Here is a 21105-nt window from a genome sequence, read left to right as displayed (position 1 = left end):
CTCTCTTGGCACCGTGCACCTGGCCACCCTCTGTCTTTTGGGCCCAGGTACCTGCTCATCCTGCCACCCTCCCGCACTGCCTCTGGGCCACCCCTTGCACTGGGGTCTGTATCTGTACCCATACAGCCCCCCCTTTTTCTTCCTGCACTTATCAGACCTACCCTGTCTGCTGCCTTAAACCTAGCACTTGCAAATTGCTGGCTGCATTACCACTGTTTGTTGCCTTTATTATTTATTGTTATTTATCGGTTTCTCCTCTGCTTCGCACTTTCCACCTCTCCCCCTCTCCCATGCACTTGCGTGTTCTCAATGTCACTGGGCCTAGTAAGATCGCTGTTTTGTTCCCCCCTGTTCCCCTCCCCTCCCTTGCCTTGTCGCGCTCTGAAACACTTGTGTACGAGTGCAATAGAAATAAAATATCAATCAATCAATCAAAGGCGGCAGCCAAATCTTTAGGCTCTGCTATTAAGCAACCTCAGCCTAGTGGGCAATCTTGGAAGGGTAGATCTTTTCGCTACTAGTCCTCAGTTGGAAGGGCGAGAGGAATTGCCAGTCAAAGAGGCCAAAGAAGATTTCCTCGTGGTGGACGAGATAGAGGTGCAAAGCCAGCTCAAGCAGCAGCCTTTTTACCATAGGTCTCTGCAGCAGCCGCCATAAAACCACTCTGAGGTCTTGAGCCACAGTTCACCAGTGGGGAGCAAACTGTCTCAGCATCTGCAAGACTGGTGAGACATTACTTTGGATGCTTGGCCTTTGGAAACCATAGCCCACGGTTACTGCCTTCCTTTTATAAGAAGACCTCCGAACAATCCACTGGGAAACCACTCTTTTAGGATTCCGGATCCGCTCCTTGTGCTGGAAATTTTAACCCTGCTAGAGAAAGATGCTATAGAACCAGTACCAATAGCAGAGAGGAACAAGTGACGGTACTCCCCATATTTCTTGATCCCCAAAAATGACGGAGGACTGAGAACCATCTTGGACTTGAGATACTTGAACAGATTCCTCAGGAAGGACAAGTCCAAGATGGTCACACTTTCTTAGATCCTTTAGACCCTCCAATTACAGGATTGGCTGGTGTCATTGGACCTTCAGGATTCTTATTTTCATGTGCCAATCCATCTCAACCACAGGAAATACCTGTGGCTCGCGGTTGTCGGTTCTCATTTGCAGTTTTGCATTCTGCCATTCGGGCTGACCTCCGCCCCAAGGGTTTTCACCAAACTGATGGCGGTAGTGGCAGCGAATCTCAGGAGAGGGGGGAATTCACTTCTACCCTACCTGGACGATTGGCTGATCAGGCCGCGTTCTCTCAAACAAGCTCTGGATCATCTCACGTCACCTGCCACTCCCATCACAGATTGGCCTTTTCTCTCAATTACAAGAAGTCTCATATGACCCCTTCCCAAAAGCTCCAGTACATCAGAGCTTTAATAGAGACATCCTTGGGAATTAGCTTGCCACCCGAGATGAGGGCTCAAGACATTCTTCAGATGGTTACCAAATTTCAGTGTGCCCAGAATCTACCGGCCTTTGACTTTTTGAGGTTGCTCGGCCTCATGGCGTACTGCATTTTTCTGGTGCTGGAGGCCTGTTTGAGAATGAGATCCCTTCAATGGACTCTAAGGACTCAGTGGTCACAGTTTTCAGGAAAAATGGCAGACCAACTTCAGATCCCATCCAGGGTCTCACAGGATCTTCTGTGGTGGGCCTGCGAGGAAAATATCCTGAAGGAAGAACCCTTTTGGCAACCATGGCAGGAGATAACCGTATTGACTGCCGCCTCACTCACGGGGTGGTGACCCCATGCCAACGATCTGACGGTCAGCAGTCGTTGGTCTCCATCAGAGTCCAAACTATACATCAATGTTTTGGAGCTGAGGGCAATCAGACTAGCGCTGAAGGCCTTCCTGCTCTCTGTCCGGGAAAAGAATGTTCTGATAATGATGGACAACACAGTGGCCATGCACTACCTCAACAAGAAATGAGGCGTAGGGTCACTACCACTGTTCAGAGAGGCAATGCAGCTCTGGTACTGGGCAGTTCAAGAAGGAATCTCCTTATTGGCAGTTCACCTAGCCAGAGAGGAGAACACAGCGGCGTTCGCTCTGAACAGGCAGAACAGTCTCCCACGAGTGGGGAATCCCTCAAGTGGATCTGTTTGTGACCAGTGTCAACCGGAAGTCTGAACTGTACTGCTCCAGGGAATTTCCCCCAAGAGAAGATCTAGGAGACGCCTTTGTGGTGGAGTTTCCACTCCTATACGCGTTTCCTCTGGTCACCATCATTCCTCAGGTAATCAGGACGTTGAGAAGGTTTGAGAAACAGAGGATCCTAGTTGCTCCGGATTGGCCCGGGAGAACGTGGTACCCGGATCTTCTGGATATGTCATATGTTATCCGATGCGTCTTCCACAAAGACAGGACCTCCTCTTGCGAGGGTCAGGTTCTCCATCCAGAGGTCAAAACTCTCAACCTTCATGCTTGGTTTTTGAAAGGCTGAGATACAAGGATTGGGACCTCCTGGATGACGTGATGGAGGTGTTGCTTTAGGCCAGAAGACCAGCAACAACATCTTTGTACCGTTGTCGTTGGAATAAGTTTTGCAACTGGTGCAAGGAAAAGAATGTTGGTCCTTTCTGTGTAAAACTCTGGATGTCCCATCCTCTTTAAAAAAATTTCAACAGGATGTCCCCCCCCCTGCCCCCCCACCACCTGCCCCCATGTATTCCTCATCGCCCTCCCAACCTACCCTTCTGTAGAATTTCCCATGCTATTACAGCTTCCATTCTATCAAGGCTGAGTACTTTCATGCCCGTATTTGTGGGCATCTCTGCTGCATGAGCTATATATACACCCTTCGATGACATCACCCTCGGTGGAGGCCTTCGAAGGACATCGACTTGATGCCATCAATGCACAGCGCCCTCTGCCGAAAAGAAAATTCTGAAGCTGGACATTACATGTCAAAGATGAGGAATACGTGGGAGGAGCATCCAGTCGAAAGAACGTTACCAGGGCTAAGTAACTTTTTCTTCACCTCCCAAGCTTGTAAGGCACTCTGGACCCTCTCAGTGGGGTCAGTTCTGAACAAAACTTCAGATAAAATAAATGGTCACAGCAAATCATTCCTTTTCACATCAGTAAGTAGCGACTTTAGAACAATTATTCAGCCGAGTTTCACTGAAGTAAAGGGACCTGCTTGATGATATATAGAATATAGAGTCAATAATGGGAGTATATCCCAGTAGTTCATGACTAAGGTACAGGGTGTGGAAAGCATGCAAACCAAATCAGAAGACGACAACATTTGGTTAGATCACCAAGAATCACAAATTAAGCAAACAAGGTGTGTCTTTCAGGTTAGGAGGTTCCATAAACAAAGCGAAAAGAGATCGGGTTTCATGGTCTCTTGCAACAAGCCAGTGGTTTTATTTATCTTGATCTATTGCAGACAGGTATTGTCATTATATCTTGTATTGTGACATCGAAGCACTAGATCTTTGAAGCTTGTTGCTGTCGCTACCTTGTGCCGTTTATTTATGAACGGCTGCACTTTTTTTGTATTAACATGTATTGCTTTTAGAGCTGAGCATGTCGGAAAGCAAAGAATTGTGTTAATGTTAGCTTTCACTCTTTATCTGAGTTATTAATTTTTCATGAATTTTCTTTGTCATGAAATCAACCCACACCAAGAATAAAAGCTTAATATTATTTTGCGCAGATGTGTGGGTCACTAATCCTCGTTGTATACTTGAGCAAAATTCCAACAATTGAGACACAATCAACCACGAACCCCCTCATATTTGCACCTAACCGAATAACAATTTAAAGCAGGGACTTTTTCATTCATGCTGGAGCAAGATAATGGGTTACTTTACAGCTTGGTCCAATACTGGTTGATGGTTGTAGTCGCATATCTGAATACTTATGAGCAAACCTGTTTCAACCATGCATTAACTTTTTTGGTCTTCCGCAGTATGTTGTAACTAATCCTTTGGATTATTTTATTCATTTCAGACATAACAATATGTTTGTATGGCATGTGATGCAAAGATTATTTTTCAGCGTTTTTAGTTTGGGCTATTATATGTTGCTTGCAACACTTATAAACCAAAACTATTGCATTAGAGTACAGATAGGGTAAAATGGCATATGAGGAGGGACACAAAGCTTGAAGGTGGTGTTTGGTTATTTGCCCACCCATTGACTTCCCAAGGCCATGCTAATCCCTATGACCATTCCCACCCAGTTCCAGCTCTTCCCCACCCAAAACACCTCTTCATGGGAACTCTCTGAGCTCGCTTTAAGTAAGCCTTACATCAAACTTTGCACTGAAGTGCTTGCCAGGTGTTTTTTAAAGCTGTCTTCTGAGAGTTAATGACTTAATTTGAGTTGCAAACCTATTACTGGTGTAAGAAAAATGTCTTAACAGCTCTGCCTGCTGCCACACAATTTATCAGCACTCTGCGCGTCCTTCACTGAAGTCCTGTTAAACACAAGCATTGGCAAAGCCAGCAGTTTTGATTTGTGTTACAAGTATTGGGCATTTGCCAGGCACTGCTATTGGATGCCCAGGTATTCCCACCATTTTGCAGCTGCTACCATCAATGGCCAGTTAATACCAGTGTGGCTGTGTCTGGTAAGTACCTTTCCCATACCTACACAAAAGCCCAAACTGTTGGCATTGCCAATGCTTGTTTTATATTGTGTCTACTGTGCCATTTAAAGGTCTTGCAGAGTTTAGCAATTTATGTCCATAATAAAGATGAAACCCACTTGGACTTCGCTATCCCCTCCACCTTTGCCAACTCCATTTTAATCCAAAGTGTAATTAGTCAGCTTTATCACCCACTTCAAGAAACTTGCTGAAAGTCTGGAGCCGAGAAGCTCTTGTGTGTCCTAATTTTAGACGCAAAGTTGCTTATTTCACTCTGAAATCTGAAACCCAGGCTCTCAACTTCCTTCTGACGTCTGCAGCACACACACTTTTGTCTCAGTCCAGAATTGTTGGTGAGAGGAGCACTCCTCTTAATCCTGAAGTTGGGGACATGACCTATGTAGCTGTCACTCCATGGTTTCATGTGCATTCAAAGACATATCTATGAGCAAAAGGAATATGCTGAATCTGTCCCAAAACTGTTATTTTGCAATTCCTCTATCCAGTTCTTCTGCACTTGTTTACCTTCTTATAACCTGGAGTCCTGGAGCAATTCGTCTGGTCTCACCCTATTGCATGTACTCTTAAGATCACTGCCAATCCGCCAGACTCCAGCTGACCAACAGACCCCCTCTATGCATGAAATTAGCATCTTTAAAATGAGGCATCTTTCTTCTTACAGAGGGCGATCACACACGGTGTAAGACGGTGCTCACCTCAAAGGTTGGGGGGCTCATGGCATTTGCCAAGAAGCGCAGCACCTGCATTGGTTGCAAAGCTGTCCTCACCCATGATGGTAAGTGACTGGCAGGAGCGATTGGATGCAATGCAGCATGGGTAAAGTGCAATTCCGGGTAATGCAGTTAAGTGGTGCGGGGGCTGTTTAGAACTGATGCAAAATGATGGCTGAGTGAGAGCCATGTTCGGTTAGATCAGGGTCAACTTTTGTAGGATTGGGGGGGCTCTGTTGAGCATCATGGAGAGCTCTGCTGTGCTGTTGTGAGAGAGGGCAGTTTTGTTGTGTTGGAATGGTCGGTAAGGGCATTGTATGGAGCGATGGAACCGTTGCTTGCCAGGTGCTCTCCAATGCATGGCACCCCTAAGGTGCATCGTAGAGGACCAACAATATATTTAGGTGGATTGGCGACCACAGACGCTTGGCTGACACTTGGCTGACACTTGGCTGAGTACACGCAAAGGGGGTGTAATGCATTAATGACACCCTTGCTTGGAGGTGCACTATTCTACATTATAAGTTGAAGTACATTCTTTGCAGAAAGTATTCTTTTGACTCAATCATTCTGTGATGTAATTGTTGAAGTAATTGATGTCATTTATAATATCGTTATTGAGATCATTTGTTGTGCCATGTGTAACATCAGTGTGGTTATGATCTATGTAGATATGGTCCATGAGTTAAGTTTGCGTAGCTGCAATAATTAGCAAATTTGCACTTTTTTTTTTAACCTGTAAACTTTGTCACATCAATTCAATTTTATTGGGATTTGCCATTTTGTTTTTAAACCGAAAGTGACTAAGCCATCCACTTAAAAAGAAAGTTTAACTTTCTTTCAGGTAAAGATTTTTTTTATACAGATGTACCACACGGAATATATTAACTGTATTCCAGTATGTATTCAATGAGAATATAGACTCTACACTCCACCGCTTGCAAAACCCGGTAGCCTTCAGTGATTGTTTTCCAATGTTCCTGGCCCCTTTAGTGACACATCCTTGTGCCTTTATGAAGCAGCCACATGGAGCCAGCCTTTCTCCGAAGAGGCCTCTCCATTTGGTTTTGCCTCCTTGGAGAGCATCTAGCCGCTCACCGCAGGTTTCCCCTTTCCACTGTCCTAAGGGCCTCGCCAAAGAGTGTTACCCTTTTGTCCCGCACTTGTCTAGACTTAAATACACCTCGCCTCTTCACAAATGTTCTGGTTTACTTTTTGTTTTATCCTCCGACGATCTGGGTCAGGTCAAGTATTCAGGTTAGCTCTCAGGATTTTAAGTAGTTTTACCTGAAAGTGGTTAGAACACTCCTTAACTCTTGAGAAACATCCTCCTTGGTAAGAATCTGATACGTTTTTGCATCTTTTGTGGGATGGTGGGCTGTCCATGCTGTACACCTGCCAATAAGTCAGTTGGTAGGTTGCTTTACGAAAAGACAAGGTGCTTAGTTTCCAATTCACGAAGTGGAGTAGGGGGAAGTCGTCATGGGAACATTTGAATGGGGTCTATATGACTGATGCATAGAACAGGAGCCATAGCTGCAACATACAAAATGTAAATAATACACATCATAACAGTGAATCCTCTGGTACTGCGGAACCGCGCCTTTAAGAAATCAGCAATACAATCTCTTGTTTTCAACCAAATTACATTTACACTGCATAATAAACCCCCAAAATCGCTAGTTGAACACTTGTTTCATTGCACCTGCAATGCCCCCTGTGGTTTAGGACTGATCTTTGGTGCTGCATCAGGTGTTTGGTCTAGCATTGGGCCCCTCTTTCTGCTTAAGATTGGGTTTTCCAAGTTTTTGTTTTTTTTAACTGAGGATCTGCAATGACTGTGGATCCTCTTGGTTTGAATATGGCAGCCCTGTGCTTGGGTATATCAATTTTTTTGCAAGTGGTCCTTTGGTGGTGCCTTCTAAGCTGCCAGGATATACATATATCTGGAGGGGGAGCTTAGTTTTAAATGCCATTTTGCAATTGGCACCTACATGGAATTACACCAAATGGCCAAGAAGCACTGCCCAGCTTGTTCCTCTTTTGTACACGAGTGGTGTTGTGTAAATTCGATAAGTTTCTTTCGAAAGTGTAACAGATCGTAGAAAGGTATTACCTAGGGAAAATAAATGGGAAATGCATCTTTTTTTCCTTGTGAACCTCTCAGTGGATCAGTGTGAAATTTCAAGGAACTTGGGGTTGGTCACCCTGAGTTACCTGGGGGCAACCAGACGTGGACTCCCTGCTCACTGTGCTCAGAGAGGCACAGCTTCACCTCACTGATGAGGCCCAACAAGGCAAACACTGAAACACGTGTATGGGGTTGCTGTTGGTACTCTTGTTCAGAGAGGAATTGCCATAGCATTTCGCTGCTGGACTGCCCATGTGGGCGGGACAAAGACTGATATGCAAATGGATATTTACCATCTGTGAAAGGTACAGTGAGCAAAAAGCGTGTGCTGCAAACTGTCATCTCAGAACAGGTTATCATGCCATGTTTTTTCTAGAGGAGCGCCTGCTACCTTTTTGAAACATTTGCAAGGAACTTGGGGTTGGTCACCCTGAGTTACCTGGGGGCAACCAGACGTGGACTCCCTGCTCACTGTGCTCAGAGAGGCACAGCTTCACCTCACTGAGGAGGCCCAACAAGGCTGAAACACGTGTATGGGGTTGCTGTTGGTACTCTTGTTCAGAGAAGAATTGCCATAGCATTTCGGGGCGGGACACAGACTGATATGCAAATGGATATTTGCCATCTGTGAAAGGTACAGTGAGCAAAAAGCGTGTGCTGCAAACTCTCATCTCAGAACAGGTTATCATGCCATGTTTTTTCTAGAGAGGAGCGCCTGCTACCTTTTTGAAATTTCAATGGTTGAGTAAAGTTGATTGAACCACTTTTTTGGAAAGTGTCGTGCTGACTCCTTGTCTGGGGCCAACATTATATGGAACAGTGTTTTGGGGATTTCAATGGGGGATGCCAGTTCCATAAACCAAACTTGGTTGTATACATAAATACATGGCATAGTTAAGGTGAAGACAAATTGTATATGAAGTTTCAAAAAAATACCATAAATTAATAACTCTTGAACCCTTACAAGAAACATTCAGAAATGGTTCCACAGTAAAATTTTGACGTAGGCACCTCTGCATCGAAAATGTCTGATTTTTTTAGACAGTTTCATATTTAAATAAAATGTTACTTTGATAGTGTTTTGAACAGCTTTTAACATGGGGTTTTCCTATGAAAAAAAGAATTTGGCCCAAATATCTGAAATATGGCTGCTTGGATTTTTATTTTTGCAAAGTATCTAAATCTCATCACAATTGGCTGCACTGAAAAACAATTAGAAAATAGAGTTGGGCAATTTTGAGATTGATTTAAGATTTATCTATATCTGACGCATACGAAATGACACATTTTTTCCATTTAAAAAAAATTACATCACTACAATGATAGAGTAGTTCAAAAACATTAAAGGTGTATGCAGAAACACACATTACATATTGCATATTCGAATGGAATTGTAGAACATTACCTTGTCTCTGTCCTGCTGCAGCACTGCTGCTGCTCTGGCCTGCTCAGCAGCAGGAATATCAGAACAGTGACTGTTTCCAAGCACAGTTGCTCTGGGAAAAGCTTCTATACAAAAGGTACATTACACAAGCTGAGAATTAATGTATGAAAAGGCATTGAATATTGTATATTTGATCCAAACTGTTGCATCTGACCTTGTTTCTGTTCTCCGCCACACTGCTGCTCTGACCTGCTCAGTAGCAGGAATATCTGAATGGTCTGTGTCCATGCACATACAAAATGTACATGTACATTTAGAATATGTAGATTACACACGCTGAGAATCAGTGTACGTATGACAGTCATAAGTGAGAGATTACAATAATACCGTAGTTCAAAAATATAAAGGGCTTGTGCAGAAACATACAATGTGTATTTCAACTTTGATACAAATTGTAGAATCTGACCTTGTCTCTGGCATCTGCAAGATTGCTGCTGCTGTGGCCTGCTCAGCAGCAGGAATATTTGAACAGTGTCTGTGTCCAAGCATACTTGCTCTACGAACAGCCTCTATTCAAAATGTAGATCTTTCATACAAACTGCACAAAGAGCATTTTGAGTTTCACAGCCCTTTCATCACACAGTTGACATCTCCTGATCAACGCTCCTATGACATACACTGTTACGACACATGATCCAACAACACATGCTCTTGCTACGCACACTCCTATGACACATGTGGTTCTACATCACTCACTCTTATGGCACATGCTTCTATGATGCATGCTCCTACGCCACACACAACACACATCTCACCACATGCTTTTATGACACACACACACACACCAGGTGCTGTAATGGAACATGCTCTTATGCCTCACAGTTATGCTAAATATTTCTACAACACACTATTAGGACAAGCGCTGAGAATCAACGTGCACCTTCTACACTAAATGTACAGGTACATGTGGAAGATATACATTTTCGTGCATGCACGCTACTTCACATATGAAAACTACTGCGTACATGCAGTAAATGTAAAGAGTATGGCTCATATTCCATATGCTAATAGTCATATGACAAACACTCAAACTACATTCAATTATACTACACACAATCACACACTATACTCTCCACAAAAACCCTGAAAGTGTGGGAATAGCAACATTAAGGTACCAAACACTGTATACCCACAAATGTAACCATGAAACTCGCAGTAGAAACACTGACTCTGTACCACTAAAAATTAAACCTTATCATTATTGTATTTTTTGAGTACAGACGTAGCTTCAAGAAGCAACAGAGCGATTTACAGATAGATAATGTTTTGCTTTTCAGAGGTAACAGAACAGATGTACCGCGGGGGTAGGATACAGAGGGACGCAGAGGAGTGTTACAGCTGTACACGGTGGCGGGGAGGAGAGGTGCGAACACCGTCAAGCAGGTCGGGTGGCGCGCAAGGGCGACATGAGGGCATAGGTGTTGAGGAGGAGAAGACTCCTTGAAGAGGTGCGTTTTGAGTTCTGTTCGGAATGGTAGAAGCGTGGGGGCAGACGGGGAGGAGGTTCCATAGTCTTGAGGTGTAAGCAGAGAAGGCTTGTTTTCTGGTCCTTTCCTTTTTGCAGCAGCAGATTTCAAGTCAGCACATGCCCTGCGTTCTGGTGGTGCACTGTTCGCTAGTGATGCTGAGTTTCTCCACAAGATAGCTGAGTGACTTGACACTAATTTCAACTATGGTATTGCTGTAACCTGCCTTCTACTTGAAGTGTGTTAAGTTTCTCCTTCTCCACCTCGTCTATGCTCTCGAACAAATGCTTGAACTTCCACCCTTCCGAGGATTGCCCCTTTTAGTGGTTGGACTGGCCTGTGCCTGTTATTCCACCTGCTTTCGTTCAAAGGTGCTCCTGGCATATTCTTTCTCTCTCCTTAGTCTCCAATGTCTCATTCACCCTCTTTCTTTTTCAATATCTACTTCAACCTCCTTTTGGTCTTTTTTCCCCAACTTACTCTCTGGCTCCATTCTCCCCTCTGACCTTCTTGTGACGCCCTTGTACGTTTTTCTCCCTTGCTCTGTTTTCACCTCCAGCCTCCTCCTCCTGATTTTTCCTTACTCCAAACTCTTCTCCATCATCTACTATCCTGCATCTTCCCTTGTGTTTTTCTTCCTCCGTTCTCCATCTTTTCAACACAATGCCCTCTATTCTTTCCTTTCCAATTACCTTTTTCTGCTCCAACGCAACTTCTGTTCATCTCCTTCGAACAACCTCTTTTTGATTTACGACAACCGGTAATTCGCCCTCCAACCTCTTCCTTCAGCCTTCTTCACTTGGCAGCTAGTCATTCAACCGTCCCCACTTCTCAACCCATTACAACTACCTCTCAAAAATGGACACCAGTTCCCCACACTACTCACTGGACTCATGTAGTGTCAATCAGCCTTAGCCCTGCCGTGGCTCCGGCCCTACATGTGAGTATTTGAACTGTCTTATAATTTGGTTTGGTTCAGGGATTGGTGCGGCGAGGACCAGCAAGTCCTTTCACCTGTGTGTATGGAAGACACCACATGGTTCCATGGACTGAGCCTTATTCAGTCTCCGCTGCCATCTTGGTTCCCATACGGACAACTCTTCTGCTCCTGCATTAACCTGGTTTGCATAGCAGTTCATCATTGGGCTTATGCAGCAGTTCCACAATGTAGGCCATTGCCTGCTGGGCCCTGCTTACATTCTGAGTTCCAGTTAAACTAATATTTACTTTTACCAGCTTAGGAGGACTTCTTTGATTGGAGATGTATTTGACCAATAACAGGGCTTTGACTCTCCACATAAGGCAAAAGATTTGTTAAAGAATGAAGTGACAGGTTTATATATCCTTGATGACAATCCTCTGCCCCAATCCTGAGAGAGATGGCGTGGTCCTGGGGATCCTCATGTACTCCCTCCATGCCCAGTATCACGTCTCTAATGGGGCAACAAAATGATATGTCAGGATGTTCAGGCTGTTGGCCTCCCTTCCCCACGTTTTCAGCTCGGGACAAGGCGGCAAACTCAAGCTTAGCACAGTCTCTGGCTTCTTTAGCACAAGGCTACAGTTCATTCATTAGCATCAAGGCCTTCCGTGCCCAAGTCTCCTTACCTTCAAAGTCTCTTCTTTCAGAGGGCCTGATGCGACAAACAATACGTTCTTTTCCTCTTAGGCTTTCACAATTACTCATTTTCTCAGGCGATTCACTATTTATCTCGAATCCCCCTCTGCTGGGCTCAGATCCACTTTAACACACTTTTCAATTAGTCTCCCTCTGCCGGGCTCAGACCAACTTAATCTATTTTGACATCAATTTTCTTTTATGCTATTAACATCGAAGACTTTCGAATGTGCACAGGATTTTGCTTGACCCGTTGCAGGACCACTTCGATTTCACAATTCCTTTCAATTCTCTAGCTTTTGCCACCTTTCAGTTGTATACCTTACAGAGACCTTCGAATGAGCAAGTGGTGCCGGACCACTCTGTTTAAGGTATCGTATCTTGACTTCAAAGTTCAATCACTCATCTGTTGTTCAATTTTGCTCACGTTGATCACCCCATTCACTTTAGCTTTCTCTATACAATGTTGCCACTTGCAACCTTGACTTCAACACAGGCCGGTTTGGTATCAGTCTCCCCAACTCACCAGCTGTGCTGACTTCACTGGTGCTGCTTTGTTGTAGGAGCCAAGGACAGTACCATGGCAGCAAATGATTCTCCCCACCTTGACTATCGACGCAGTAGAGCCCTTTGTACCTCTGACACACAATGCAAGATTCTTCAGCCTTGATTCCTGGTCTTACGTTTCCTATTCTCGAAGGTTCATGAAAGTAAGTCTTTCGTTGAAAAGGTCAAGGGCACCTCCCTCCTTGCGATCATCTTCGGTCTTGCCGTCTTTCGCCTTGTAGTAAACTGCTATCTTGGAACTGCTACTTCCTCATGTGCTTTGCCTTGCTCAGAGTGTGTGCTTGTGCCCCACCTTTTATCCGTGTAGTGAACTGTGATGCAAGTCAGGTGTGTGTGTAATGGTCAGTAATTGCCTGACCATGCCTGACCATTGTATTGGCACATGTAAGGTATACGGCTTGGGTGTTAGTCCGTTTCTCTCACAGTGAGCTGTCCATGAGAAAGTGTTCGTGTTGGGAAAGAGGGGCGGGGGATTGAGTTCCTAAGTATCCTACCTGGCAGGATGGGGTAAAGCTCTTACAAGGAAGGGGATACCGTGTGTCGCCATCCGGGGCCCACTCCACTCCCGAAGACCCCTCATTGAGATGATTCTCACGCACTGGTCCACCCCAGGTACTGTATCCAAAAGCGATGGCCGTGTCCTGGCCACCTGGATGCCAGAATAGCAGGTGAGACACCCTCAGGTTTCTCACAGGACATTTACAATTTCAATCAGTTTCTAACTGAAAAACGTAAATGGTAACGCTTGATCATGGAGGTGTTGTAGCTCGAAGACTGGAAGTATTCAGTGGCTCTCCAGGATAAGTATTATATATTCCAATCTTGGAACAGCACAGAAGATAGCTTCTCTTTGCAATAGACTGAGTTAATTACCAGTTCATTAATTTGCCTTTCATTCTGAACTCTTTTCAAAGAGCCTTTACAAATGTTTAGTTTCTGGGTGCACATCTGTGTCGTAAGAGTTTCAATATTTACCCCACCTGGATGACTCGCTGATTAAGGCATGCATTTACTCCGAGGCGCCTTTATCTGAAAAATGTGTCCAACACTTAAGTGGACTTGGGTTTTCAGTAGATCGCTTGGTTGAAAATGGATTTGGAAGTAGAAATGATGGTTAGGAGTTAAGCATGTGCGCGTAGAGAAAATGTTTTGAAGGTGTGAATGCGTATCCTTTTGGATTACCAGTGTTTGCTGTAGATTTCCCAGGGCTTATTGTGATCCCTAGAGATGATTGCGGGTATGTGTCATCACTTGTCAACATATATACTCCAATTGACCTGAGATTTGTATAGTGAACTGATAAACACAAACACGTTTGTAGTTTTTGGAAAAAGAATTCTGGAGAAAAGGAAAGGGTTGAGTGCCAGATATTTGACTAATTATTGCATCCAGTTCATTTCATGTGTATAATTTTACACCACATGATATGTGGGCTCCTTTCCCTCACCAATCCAATTGGATGAGTGAAAGTTTTAATGGAACATTGATGGACGGAGTTTAAATAGTGCTGAAAACTGGAGGTGACTGGTTGATGGAACTGCAGAGGCGCATGGGAGCCTCAAAGCTGGGATTTCATTCATTAACTGGTGTTATGACTTTTTTAGACCTTCAGCAGTCAGAAACCTTACACCTGTGCATCCCCAAGTTTGTCAAAATTGTCTGACTCTGAGATGAGGGAAAAGGTTCATTGTTTGCAAAGTCAGGCTAATGCTAGGTTTGACAAAACATTCTTGAAAATGATCTTAAGGTTGGTGACTTAGACAGAGCTAAGTTATCTCGACATGTGTCAAAGGGGTCATATGTTTTTTTCAAAATGGCAGTTGCTGGACGAAAGACTGGCATACTTGATGAAAGGGGGTGTAATAAGTCTTATGCGGTTGAGCCTACAATATAATTTCAGCCATTCATATATATATTTCAGTGGATTGCTTTTCTCATGCAGATTCCTCATCTTTATAGATATCCCTATCCAGCTGTGCTGTTCGGAAACTTTTTAGAAGGGGGCATAGCGTACCTCGACTCCATAGTCGCCTCGTCTCGCTGGGTGCTCGATCGTCGGCTCTGGACGTGACATCAGGTGTTGTATAAATATCACATCACTACGCCCCATGCTTCAGTTACTCTTTTCAACACGCCTGTACACTGCATCGGAAACACGACTTCGAGTTTACTCGATGTTTTTCTAACCTCAACCGCAATATCTACTCATAGGGTTTCAGGTTTCAAAAGGTGCACCTATTGCGAGGCCAAAATGTAGGTGACCAACCCCCATGACGTCTGTCTGTGTTGCTTGGGTGCGAGTCATGACACAGATGCCTGCGCATTGTGCTTTAAAAATGCAGCCAAAATCCCTACGTGAGAGAGCCGGGAAACTGGCTTTTAGGCCGACCACCAAAATCTCTGGCGTGGTCGCTCGTTCGGTCTACAGAGGCCGATACAGAGGAGCCCACCCCCTAGAAGGGGAAGGATAGGCATCATAAGAAAACTAAGAAGCGGTCCCGATCTATAAGCCATTCGTCTTAGTCTTCGTGAAAGAAGAAACAGTGCCTCCACCGACACAAATCCAGCTAGTCATCGGAATGAGGAAAGGGACCTACAAATCAAGAAGAGTGGGAACGTTTTAAGTCTTAAATGCTGGAAATATTTAAACCGCAGGCTGCTGTTGGTGCGGTTGCCCCCACCCACCCTCCTCCTGCCCCGAGCAAGCCTTGGCAGCGAAAGCGGCACTCTGTGCTCCCGACCACACACTCCATCGGCATCTACCAAGCCTTCGGGCTCAACGCCGACAAAGGCACAAAAACAGTTGATGGGTGGCCGTCAAAAGGCTCCTGTCCACGACCGTGCATTTGTCAGCCAAGTCTTCCGCTGCGCCAATAAACCATCCCAACGGTGAAACCTTCGACGTAGACTGTCGGCAACGGTTCTTTTGTCCAGTCATCGAGAACTGGATTTTTTGGGTCGATGCAATCAATTTTCGACATCCACCAGCCAGACGACCACAGGGACATTGACATCAGTTATTCTGGCTCTGGCAGAGTTTTTTTTTGACGACCAGGCCGATTTATTGAATTGATATAGCGCCTATACACAATGTGTTTCAATGCACTTCAAGGAGGGAGGGAACATGGGAGAAATACAGTTACATTCTTACAAGTCCTTCAAACAATTCAGAATGTGAAAGAACTGTCTTAATCAGCCTGTCTACATTTCAGATAGTGCAAGTAACAAATAAGGGAGAGGGGTGCGAATGAGACAAAACAAGCAGTTACATTACTATGCCTGACGGCAATTGACGTAATGCCGGGAAGTAACAAGAGAAGGGGAAGGGGGAGTATGGAACTGAGGGAGAAGGAGAGGAGCAACACAAGCAACTAACATACTAAGTCTGACAACAATTCAGAGTAGTGCTGGAGGGGGAAGTGGGAGGGGATGGGGGAGAGGCAGACAAGCTGCTATCACAAGATCACGAGACAGATGATAGAGTAAATGCTAATGAACAATAAAAGGGACGGGAAGGGGGAGAGTGGAAGAGCAGACCGGCAACTACAATTACTATGCCTGAATGTCTGAAAGCAAATGAGGTAGTGCTGGAATTTTGGGAGGGGAGGGTAGGAGGAGAGGGCAGGATGTTGAGAAAGACAGGCAGCTACAATTGCTATACCTGACGGCAAATTTAACAAGAGAAAAGGAAGGATAAGTGGGGGGGGGACAAAAGGTGACCAACGTATAAGGCAAGATGACCAATTTAGAGTAATGCTGGAGGGGAGGGGTAGGAGAAGAGCAAGAAAAGGGGGGGGCAAGACAGGCAGCTATCATACAGATCAGAAGGTAAGTATGAAAAGCAAAGTGCTAGTGAACAGAGAGGGGGAGAAGCAGGTATAACACACAAACAAGGGGGGGTAGTGGCAAGCAGAACCATTGCGGGAGGTGGGCAAGATGCAAATGGGTTGGACACCTCCCCAGATCTTGAGTTCCAGCAAGGCCAACCCTACAAGCACACTCATGCTTAATTCACGGCCTTAGTGAAAACAGTGGTAGACACCCTTGGCTTAAAAGCTTCTGCTGCACCTCTTCAGGGGTATAAACCCACTGATATTCTGGACGAAGGTCCAACAGTCAAGCATAATATGCCTTTCAATCTGGCTGTAGATGACCCTCTAGCCTCCTTATGGTAGCACTAAATGCATGGGAAAATCTAGTCCGGCAAGAGGAGATCCTTCTTTCCTCTCCTTGCACCCTTCACCAGAAGGATTGGTAGTGTAAGATGCCACTATCACTAACAGATCTGCAGCCTCTGTCAAATCTACCTCCAGATAGAGAGGGTAAAAAACTTGACGCCTTGGCCAAAATGGTTTTCAGTATTGTCTTGAAGGACACTAATGTGGCATGCAGCTTTGCCAAATACATCCCGGAAGGGGAAATGCAGGATGGTTTTATACGGCTGGTGGAGGATCGGAAGGAGGTGGCCAACCAGTCGTTACAAACTGGCCTCGACATGGTGGATGCTGTTGGCCGTTCAGTGGGATCAGCAGTAGTAATGAGAAGACAAGCCTATTTGAAAACCTCTGGATTCTCCCCAAATGTCCTGAGCAGGCTGTTAAATATGCCCATGCCCTTTGAGGGAGATATGCTTTTTGGACAAAAAGCTGAGGACTCTTTAGAAAAGTTCAGAGTAAAAAATGGCTGCAAATTCCCTGAGCCTAGCTGCACAGCTGGCCAAGCCTGCTGTTAGCTTTGCCTCAAGAGGCAAAGGCTATAGACACTATGTACTCTATGGCAGTTAACAGCAGCTCCCACAAGCCAGGCAGAGGTGTTTCTCGCGTCCCAGAAAGGGCACGAGGGCTACTAGAGGGCAACAGCCAGTGGCGGGGCCGGCTCCGCCCTCTAAGCCGGTTTGATTTTCCCCTCCCACGATTTACCGCTTGGTGGACGGTTGGCAGGTCATTGGCCCCAACGCCAGGAGATTGCCTCAGATGCCTGGGCCCTGCAAATGATTTAGTGGGGCTATTGTCTGCCCTTTTTAAGAAAGCCACCGGACAGACCCCCGCCGCCTCCAATCCAACCGGGACAGGAGCGCAAGGAAGAGCTGAGAGCCCTGTTAAAGCAGGCCATGGAAGAGGTCCCTCCCAATCCGAGAGAATGGGGCTGGTATTTCCGGCATTTCCTGGTGCCCAAGAAAGGAGGTAATCTCTGGTTCATCCTGAACCTCAGGGCCTTAAACAAGTTCCTGAGGAAGGTCAAATTCAGGATGGTGATGTTGAGAGAAATTCTCCATGCTCTCAAACTTCAGGACTGGCTGGTGTCAATAGACCTACAGGACACTTTTTTGCATGTGCTGATACACCAAAAGCACAGGAAGTTCCTAAGGTTCCTCATAGGGGAAAGCACTATCAGTTCAAAGTGCTGCCCTTTAGTTGACCTCCGCTCCAAGTGTCTTCACCAAGCTCATGGCGGTAGTCGTAGCTCACCCAAGGAGATCCGGGGTCCATGTATTTCCATACCTGGATGACTGGCTGATCCGGGGAAAAGTCAGCAGGGCAAGTCTTATCTCATCTAGTGTGCGCTTCTCCACTACTGCACAGGCTGGGCTTCTCCCTGAACTTGAAGAATTCTCATCTAACACCAGTCCAAAAGCTCCTGTTCATCGGAGCAGTTCTAGATACTCGGATAGGAAAGGCTTTCCCTCCCGAAGAGAGTGCCGACAGCATAGCACAGATGGTACATTTGTTCCGGAACTATGCCACTTTACCAGCAGCTTCCTTCCTCCGCCTCTTAGGTCTCGTGGCCTCCTGTATTTTTCTCTGGTCAGGCTGCATATGCGATCCCTTCAGTGGCTCCTAAGGGACCAGTGGTCTTAGTACCTGGCAGCACTCACGGATCCTCTCTGGGTGTACAACCAAGTGGTCCTCAACCTCGATTGGTGGGACAACCACAGAAATCTTATGATGGGGGGAACCCTTCTGGCATCCTTGGCCCCAGACCCGAGTGGTCACTGATGCATCTCTGAATGGTTGGGGCGCTCACTGTGAGGACTTGCAGGTGAACAGCCTTTGGTCAGCGACGGGAGCCAGGTGGCACATCAACAGGCTGGAGTTGCGAGCCATCAGGCCAGCCCTCAGGGCCCTCCCCCCCCGCCACCCCATCCCTCAAAGGGAAGCATGTCCTGATTCTGACGGACAACACAGTGGCAATGCACTACCCAAACAAACAAGGTGGCGTGCGCTCCTGTCCCCTCTGCACAGAGGCAATGCAGCTGTGGTTCTGGTTATTGGAGAATCAGATCTCTGTCTCGGCAGGTCATCTTGGAGGGGACAAAGAACATTTTGGCGGATGCTCCGAGCAGGCAGAGCACAGTCTCACACGAGTGGGAAGTGTGCCAGGAAGTCCTAGAAGAGGTCCTCGCTCTGGGTTATCCCATCAGTGGATCTGTTCACCAAAGAGTCCAACAGGAAGTGCAAACAGTTTTGCTGAAGGGAATTACCAGCGAACAGCGCACTACGGGACTCATTTCTGGTGGACTGGACTTTCCCTCTCCACTACCCCCAATTCCCGTCATTCTTTGGGTTCTCAGGAGGTTGAGGAGAGTTTGCTGGACTTAGCGAGGAGAACGTGGTACTCTGAGCTCCTGGATCTGTCGATCTGTCCACCTCACCAGTTGCCTCGACGTCTGGATCTCCTGACCCATTCGGAAGGTTGAGTGCTTCACCCAACCCCGGACTCCCTCAACCTACATGCGTGGTTCTTGAGAGGATGAGGTATGATGAATGGGACACCTCCGAGGAAGTACTTGAGGTGTTGCTGGCTGCATGCAGACCGTCTACAAGATCTCTGTACGTGTGCATGTGGAGAAGATTTGAGGCGTGGTGCAGGGAACTCAAGATTGACCCCCATCTCTTGCCCCACCACTACAGTAATGGAGTTCCTTCTGTCACTGGCCTCAGCAGGCCTTCAGGTCACCACAGTAAAAGGATATTTGGCAGCCTTGTCTATGTTGAAAAGGTCCCCGGATCAGATTTCTTTCTTCACTATTCCGGTCATGGCCCAATTCCTGAAGGGCCTTCTCAATAGATTTCCGCCAATTCATTTTACTGTCTCAGATTGGGATCTTAATCTGGTTTTCACTTATTTGATGACGGCTCAGTTCGAGCCCATGCGCACTTCTTACCTAAGGCTGATATCCCTTCAAACAGCATTCTCGGTTGCAATCACGTCAGCCAGGAGGGTTAGTGAGTTGCAGGCTTTGTGCTGCAAGTGTCAATTTTTACATTTCTTTCAGGAGAAAGTTTCTCTGTCAGACCTGGCTTCCTTCCTTAAGTTATTTCAGAGTTTCACCTTTTTTTAGTCTATTGATTTACCTGTCTCTTACCCTCCACCCTATACCCCGAAAGAGGAACAGCGTTTCCACCGTCTTGACCCCAAAAGAGCCTGAAGTCCTGCCCAGTTGTTCGTTGCCCAGTCATAATCCTGTAAAGTAAAGGTCTTGCCATAACCAAGAAAACCCTGTCACGTAGCATTATATTATGTATATCCAAATGTTATCAATCCGCAGGCAGGGAGCTTCCTCCCGGCATCATGGCACATTCTACCAGCGGGGTCTCAGCCTCTACAGCCCTGCAGAGGGGAGTTCCTATTAGAGACATATGTCATGCAGCCACTTTGTCGTCCCTACATACATTTGCCAAGCATTACTCTTTAGATGTTGCACATGGAGCAGATGCAAGATTCAGTAGAGCAGTTCTACAAAATCTGCTTATTTAATGCTTTCTGCCCTCCTCTCTTATTCTAACTGCTTGAGGAGTCTATCAAAATGAGGAATCTGCTTGAGAAAAGCAATCGATTGAAGGAGAAATTACTTACCGTAATGATCTTTTCATGTATTCTTCTCCCGCAGATTCCTCATCGCCCCTCCCATCCATCCCTGCTCAGACAAAGTCCCTGCGGCTTAACGCTTCTGTCCAAGCGTTGAGACAACTGATAATGGTTGATTGATTTATTTATAGAGCCCTTTACACCAAGGCGCTGTACAATGGAGCAACAAAATACTAAGAACTTAGTTCTAAGGTAACCACTTCTATCTTACTGATCATTTAAAAAAGAAAAAAAAATTTAAAAAAAAAATGCAACATCTTTTTTCATGACTAGTTTCAGAGCGACACAGTACACATGTCAACTCCACAGTGACAGTAGAAATTGAATCAACGAAAACGTCCAAGTGGCGAGTGAAAAGGCAAACTATTATAGTACTCTTTATCTCTCGAACGACCATATACAAAATTCCAAGTTGGATTTCCTCCAGGATTTGTTCTTCACACGACAGCACTGATCAAGTCTTCTTCCAGTTAGATGGTGTTCAACAGAAATGAGAACATACATTTTCCTCCCTTATTTCCGTCCCCCTTCCCCCTACTCATCAGAGCAATATACAAAGCACACAGATTGTTTTATTAACCATTACAGTTCACTCAACCTTCCCTTCCATGTGTGTGGGC

General features: G+C 45.7%; 1 protein-coding gene across 7 annotated transcripts in view; it reads left to right on the top strand.

Annotated features, from left to right (window-relative positions):
* POLD1 (DNA polymerase delta 1, catalytic subunit) overlaps window positions 1-21105 on the top strand; it is a 1263933-nt gene that overhangs the window by 1080361 nt on the left and 162467 nt on the right. For all 7 annotated transcript variants that reach the window (XM_069605393.1, XM_069605349.1, XM_069605354.1 and 4 more), the window contains one exon: window positions 5342-5455. In XM_069605393.1, the coding sequence (XP_069461494.1) occupies window positions 5342-5455 (114 nt within the window). The remainder of the gene's footprint in view (window positions 1-5341; window positions 5456-21105) is intronic.

Source organism: Ambystoma mexicanum, chromosome 1p (assembly GCF_040938575.1).
Source record: "Ambystoma mexicanum isolate Mex_15411 chromosome 1p, UKY_AmexF1_1, whole genome shotgun sequence".
Lineage (NCBI taxonomy): Eukaryota > Metazoa > Chordata > Amphibia > Caudata > Ambystomatidae > Ambystoma > Ambystoma mexicanum.
Note: the sequence above shows the minus strand (reverse complement) of the source record. Positions and strands in the feature narration are given on the sequence as shown.